Below are 7,236 nucleotides of genomic sequence, written 5' to 3' on the forward strand. Positions count from 1 at the left end.
AAGGATATGAGAAAGAGATGGTTGGGTGAGGGGATGGAGGGAGAAGAGAGAGATGGGTTGGGGAGTGGAGGGGTGAGGATTTGGCAAGCAGGAAACGGAGATCCTCCAGATGTCCTACGGAAGGGTTCAGTATTGAGCTGGGGAACCTCCGATCGGAGGAGATCTCGTAGGTTTGGTCCCCTGTCAGGGAGGGAGGGAGGGAGAGAGAGAGAGGGAGAAAGAGAGAGCGAGAGAGGGAACGAGAGAGGGAGCATGAGAGTGAGAGTGAGAGAGAGAGAGAGAGATAGATAGAGAGAGAGAGAGAGAGAGAGAGAGAGAGATAGAGATGGTTACAATAGTCCAGGGAGACAGAAAAAGAGACGGAGACAAAGAGAACACTGGAGATGATTGTTGGCAGTGAGCCACCGCTCAGCGTGGCATAGTAAAGCTCCCGATGGCGAGATGTGTTTGTAGGTCCGGGCGTGGAGCGAGAGACCTTAACGAGCTGGTAACGAGCTGCAGGAGCGCATTAGAAACTCTGTACTTCCCCTAATCGCCTGATCCATTTGGACGTGTTTGATTGTGGCGTCGTGATGCCATCAATCTGAGTACAGCTGGGCTGAGGCCGGGCAGGAAGCTGTTCAATCAGCGCTGTCAGGAGAGAGAGAGAGAGAGAGAGAGAGAGAGAGAGAGAGAGAGAGAGAGAGAGAGAGAGAGAGAGAGAGAGAGAGAGAGAGAGAGAGAGAGAGAGAGAGAGAGAGAGAGAGAGAGAGAGAGAGAGAGAGAGAGAGAGAGAGAGAGAGAGAGAGAGAGAGAGAGAGAGAGAGAGAGAGAGAGAGAGAGAGAGAGAGAGAGAGAGAGAGAGAGAGAGAAAGAGAGACGGGGCAACGGGGCTCCGGTCCGTATTATAGCAGCCAGCACTGCAGGCCCCGCCAGCTGATGTCTGCCAGATGAGGGTTCAGATCAACCTGGCTGTAGTACACACACACACACACACACACACACACACACACACACACACACGCACACGCACACGCACAAAGAAGTGTAGTGTGCACAGACACACGCACAAACACAGATGCATAGCCTGGCTGTAGCACACGCCAGCTCACAGACATGCATTCAGAAAAGTGCACACACAAATACAGACACGTGCATACACACACAATCAAACATCCACACGTGGTGCTTGGCGGTGTGATTGTAGGGTGGTGGTGGGTAAGGGGAGCATGAAGAATGGAGCTGCGGTGGAGGAGGAATGTTCTGATCATCCAACCCCTCAGCTACCGAATGTTGTTGCTGTTCCTTGTGCACCACCCTCCTCCACCTTCCTCCACCCTCCTCCACCCTGGCTGGTTTGGTTATACATTCCCCGTCAGCCACAGAGCTTTGGCCATGATCCTGGTTCCTCAGACACGCATACAGGAGGGAGGGAGGGAGGAAGGGAGAGAGATAGAGGGAGGGATGAAGGGAGGGGGGAGGGAGGAGGAGAAGGAGACAGAGGGAGGGAGGGGGAGACGGAGGGAGGGAGAGAAGAAGACAGAGGGAGGGAGGGAGGGAGGGAGGAAGGGAGAGAGATAGAGGGAGGGATGAAGGGAGGGGGAGGGAGGAGGAGAAGGAGACAGAGGGAGGGAGGGGGAGACAAAGGGAGGGAGGGAGAGGAGACAGAGGGAGGGGAGAGGGAGGAGGAGAAGGAGACAGAGGGAGGGAGGGAGAGAAGGAGCCAGAGGGAGGGGGAGAGGGGGAGAAGGAGACAGGGAGGGAGGGAGGGGGAGAAGGAGACAGGGAGGGAGGGAGAGAAGGAGCCAGAGGGAGGGGAGAGGGAGGAGGAGAAGGAGACAGAGGGAGGGAGGGAGAGAAGGTGCCAGAGGGAGGGGGTGAGGGGGAGAAGGAAACAGGGAGGGAGGGAGGGGGAGAAGGAGACAGGGAGGGAGGAAAGGATGGAGGTGAGAAGGAAACAGAGGGGGGGAGGGAGGGGGAGAGAGAGAAAGAAGGAGGAAGGGAGGTAAATAGATGGAAAGACTAACTGTGAGAGAATAACAAGAGACAGATTTCAGGAAGGCGAGAGAGAGAGGAAGAGAGAGTAGGAGAGAGGGGGAGAGATCTTATGTGACTCTTCAGTGTGTTTTGGCGATGTGACATCCTGTCTCCCTGCCACTTAAAGCCATCAGACTGAACTGTGGGCGAGAGAGACACCGGGAGGGAGAGGTAGGGACAGGGGGAGAGAGAGACAAAAAGAGAGTTAGTGAGAGTTAGCGAGGGGAAGAAAAAGAGAGGAGTGAGATGGCCGGTGAGCGAGCGACATACTGAAGTGTCTCGTGTGTCCAGCATGGAGTGGAGGTTCATGGCTGTCGTTGTCCTGCTCTCCGCCCAGCAGACAGCCTCCCAGAGGACAGGTAGGCCACCATCACCTGCTCCATCACATGCTCCATCACCTAACCCTGGAGCAGGATCTGTAGGAGCAGCTTGATATTTAGAAAGAAAACAAATTCTAATTGTTAAAGGTTAAGTGGATGTTTTCAGTGAATGTTTTGTGGATGTTTTTTTTTTATTAATCATAATTCTATAATCAACCGCCCTTTAGCTAAATGGCCTCATGCTCTGATCCAATTAAGGAAACTAAACACACGTTTTTGAACCCCCTGTTTTTATTTGTGACATGCAGATGTAGCAGGAATGGTGAGCCCTACTGTCTAACACCTACCTGCTCCTTAATGACCTGTCTCTGTATTCACTGTCCAACCCCCACCTTTATTTAATGTCTTTACACAGTCTAACCCCTACATGCTCCTTAACGACTTGTCTCTGTATCCACTGTCACAACCCTACCTGCTTTGTATTCACTGTAATTTACTTGGATAGAAGCATTTACCAAATAACCAATCAATGAACTTTTAAGGGGGTTTGTTTAAGGCTGTATCTGTGTTTTGTAGAAAAAATACAAAACGTTTTAGACACTCCGATATCGTCACTGATTTATCTTCTCTGGAATTTCTTCTTGACAAAGACTCCCTCTTCTGGAATTCTTCTGGAGAGGAAGTGGAGGTATTTGGAGGGAAATGCTAGATGACTGAAACCAGTCATTCCCTACTGTTATTGCCAGGCTTTATCTATTCATCTTGTTGATCGATCTTCACCTGCGTTGATCCGTTCATTGGCTCCATCGGCTTATTGATGTCTTCAGTGATGTTTCCCCCCTCATCGGTTTGTGTGTTTTGGCCTGTGAGCTTCCTCACTGTTTTACGTTCCTAAGATTCTTTAAGCATCACAGCTACACCGAACCCCAACCTGCCTACTGGGACATGGTCAAAGGTTTGTCGTGCCAAATGCATGGTTATTGCAAGTAGGTCAGCTAACTCTAAACTCGTTATTGAGTCTGAAACAATTGTAAGTTATTCAAATGATTGCAAATATAAACAAAGTCCAGGTAGCCTGCAGGCTACTCCACTGTAGCTTGCAGGCTACTCCACTGAAGCCTGCAGGCTACTCCATTGTAGCCTGCAGGCTGTCCCACTGTAGCCTGCAGGCTGTCCCACTGTAGCCTGCAGGCTGTCCCACTGTAGCCTGCGGGCTACTACTCCACTGTAGCCTGCAGGCTACTCCACTTTAGCTCCCACTGTAGGCTGTGACGAGGCCTTCCCCTCTCTCTCTTCCTCTCATCTGTAGCTCTCTCCCCCCCCCCCCCCCCCCCGAGGGTAACCAGAGCAGCCATTCTCCTCTCCTCCCTCCGGCCCAGAGAAGCCATTTAGAGCCGCTAATGAATGGATGCTAGTTGTTCCCCGAGCTCGTCGCTGGTGCTTAGCAAGAGATTACATGTCCCCCACCGCCGCAGTAATGACATAGCATCCTGAACACCGATTGGTTGAGGAGGGGATGAGGGAGGAAGTGGGGAGAGGACTTTATGAAGCCAAGGCCTCCAACCTGTCATCTGGGTTTGGAGAAGCAATCTGAAATCAAATTAAAACCATATAGTGATCATAAGAGTAGGATGGCCTTTGGTTGATGTAGTTACATAATCAGGCTAAATAAAGAGGCGGTAATAGTTTAATGACAACCCATAATGGGAAGATAATTATTAGTTATGTGGGGGGTTCTAGTTATTATAACAACCATTTTTAACTGGGATGGTGGGGATGTTGATGAGGACTAATTAAAACATGCCCCTGCTTTGCGAACATCATCTTTCTAATGAAAAAACGACACAAACATCACTAATTAAATTCCTATCTCATTGATTACTTTGTAAGAATTTTACACATTCAACTGACAAAGGAAACGGAGACGTAGAGAGAGAAAGTGGGAGGGCTTCAGAACGAGCCTCAGGAGCTCAGTAGAAGTTAATCTACTGCGGACTGTACCTTCCAACCTCCCCACCCATCAGGCCTTTAAAGTCGTATTTAAGAGTTTAATAAATGAAACGCTGGCAGTGGAGGTGACATCCGGGCAGAGGACCAACGTGGAGACGGATCACTCTGGAGGGCTGCCAGATATCACAACAGACCCCAGGAGTCGTAGAGATTTCATTTTAATGTCGCTGCTGGAACTGAGAACGTTGTCTCATCATTCATTGCAGTAGGATCACAGCAATGCCCCGGTATAAAAAATCGATTGATTCAAAGAAAATCAAAGATTCAATTTAGATATGTCTGTTGGCAGTGAAGTGATAGCGTAATACGTAAGGTTGCCTCCCTAACCAACAGTAGGGATCTGGATGGCCGCTGTCTCTGCAGTCTAACACGTAGTTCAACCTGTTACTTAGTGATATGCAGCCAGACTCACCAAGTCATCTTAGATGCATTTGATGGATATTTTGATCAATGTACGTTTCAAGCAAACTCAAGATGTGATGTGAAGATTACTCCAGTAAACTTCACAACCTCAACCACAACCAGATACCAGCATGACTCTGAATCCCCTCTCATTCGCCAAATCACGAACGAATCAATAAAACATTTGGCTTGCCTCCGACCTAGACATCCCGTTCAGTTCCTTTGTAGCTTGCTGTGTAGACGGTGAACCCGAACGGCCCGTTCAAACGCCCTGAGGCCTTCCAGTTTCAAATCCCGCTGCGTATTATTGCAGGCAGCGTCTGTGTTGATGCATGCCTCACCTCAGCCAGAACACACAGGGAGAGGTGTCACGCTCAGCGGGTTGGAGGAACACGCTCTGATCCCCCTTCTCCTCAGTTTAGCGCTCTATCTATCCGCCTACAGGATAAAGGGTTAGAGGAACATGCTCTGATCTCAATCCTCTTTCTCCCCTGTTTAGCTCTGTATCCGTCCGCCTACAGGATAAGGCGCGGAACATATTCGCTGGTGAACCCCACCTTCCAGAGCTCGATGACGGAGGTGAACCTGCTCTTTGAGGTCAGTAATCCCCAGTGTGTTATCCCCTAATGCTGTTGGAATGGTTTGCATAGAATTGCATTTTCTTTGTTGCTGTTTATTTAACCGATTTCTTTTAAGCTTAAAGGCCAAATCTTTTTTCTTGAATGTAGCTAGCACATGTGCACAATCACCCCGACCCTTGAGGTGTTAAAGCTGTCCAGATGAACGATGATGATCCCTCTTCATAACGAGCAGGAATGCTATCAGGGCTCTCAAGTTTTGAACTGAGTTCAGAGTGAGATTTTGTCGGCGGGGCACAAACGTGCAAAAACATAATTATATATTTATGTGGTATTCAGTCCAATGCTTAAAATATATCTGTGGCATTCAGTAGGCCAATACTGTGGTAAAGTGTGACCAAGTGTTTCTTTCTGTTCAATAGATAGAACTTTATCAATCCCCTGTAGGAGAAATTTGTTAATGTTTGTCCCTATAAAACAATAATGGTAAAAAAATAAATACAAAACATGACGGTAACTAAGTAAGTCAAACCGTCCAATCTGAAGGCTCTACTTAACCACTCCCCCGACTCAATTCCAACAATGCAAAGCGAACAGAACTGAGTAGGGGAGGGCGGAGCCTAACTAGTTTGTGAACGACCCAAATGGGTTTCCCGCGTACGGGAAACCCATTTGATTCCTACCTGTTCCATTGTTAAATAGCGGCCCAAATTGGTGGGCGCTATCCTGGTAATTTCTCTGCGTGAGAAATACGAAGTGTGGCGTGTGAGCGTGTGCAAGGGTTGAATTGCGTGTGTCTCACGCCGAATGCGTGAGACTTGAGAGCCCTGTGCTATATTGGTGTTGAAGTGGAAATCTGAGCTAATCTTCAGTTATTTGCTGCCAATTTCTCCTTGAAAACACTAAATGTAAGACAATGTGAAAACACACTCAGAACATTTATTTTTGATCCTTAGAGATTGGATTGCAGCATAGTCCAGTGGCAGAAATGAAACATGCTAGCCAGACGTGTGTAAGTTATATAGCAGGCTTCATATGAGGAGGGAGGAAAGTGTGGTCGATTTGTTCTCATGTTGTGATCACGCACGATTAGTCAAATACAGTGAAAAATAAGTAACCTCAAATAAACTTCAACTATGGGAATTACATGGGTTTTGGAAACATGCTAACAAGGGGAAAATTACATGAACCTTTTGATGGAGTCTTTAAACACGTTGCTTGACCTTCAACCCTCTGGCCTTGACCCCTACGGCCTTCGACCCCTCTCTGGCCCAGGCGCTGCTGGCCGGCCTGCAGATCGCGGGCGGGCCCGGGCGTTCCCTCCTCATCCCGGACGAGGAGCTGGCCTCGCTGAGGAGCCTCCAGAGGCTGGAGGTGGTCTGCGGGGACGTCCTGCCCAAGAGGCTGTCGGACGTCCGGCGGCTAACGGCGGCGCTGGCCCGGCAGCGCACCCCCCTCAGCGGACAGGACTTTGAGCGGACGGTGCTGACCATGGTGTACGCCCTCCAGGTGCTGGCCGACGTCAGCGCCCCGCACCAGAGGGAGGTCTGGGCCGACGCCCTGCTGCAGCTCTTCAGGGCCGTCCACCAGGACCTCACGTGAGGCAGGAGACGCCCTCCAACCTCTGGACTCCTGTAGGACTTAAGTGTGTTTTAAACACAACCGTACGAACGGACATTTAAACACCCCGCTTCTTGACGTACAAATCATTCAAACTTTAAATCACTAATTTTGTACTTCTGTGAGACCAGTCGACTATAACCTGACTGCACCTATACTGTACCTGAAGTACAGTACAGTATGTTTCCTTTTTTTATTGTAAAGATACAAGTATTAATCATTATCTAATTATAGATTTTTTCTAAATATTTTTCTGTTCAATACAAACCATAATATTTTCAGACTTTATA

At 49.0% G+C, this 7,236-nt stretch overlaps 1 protein-coding gene across 1 annotated transcript; it reads left to right on the forward strand.

The window, feature by feature from the left end:
- Positions 1-2,308: 2,308 nt before the first annotated feature.
- Positions 2,309-6,928, forward strand: fam180a (family with sequence similarity 180 member A; the record flags this gene model as incomplete). Its single annotated transcript, XM_079756082.1, has 3 exons — positions 2,309-2,375; positions 5,248-5,345; positions 6,602-6,928. 3 exons carry the CDS (start codon positions 2,309-2,311, stop codon positions 6,926-6,928), a joined length of 492 nt encoding a protein of 163 aa, XP_079612208.1.
- Between the last annotated feature and the right edge of the window lie 308 nt (positions 6,929-7,236).

This window comes from Pollachius pollachius, assembly GCF_949987615.1.
Source record: "Pollachius pollachius genome assembly, chromosome: 18".
NCBI lineage: Eukaryota > Metazoa > Chordata > Actinopteri > Gadiformes > Gadidae > Pollachius > Pollachius pollachius.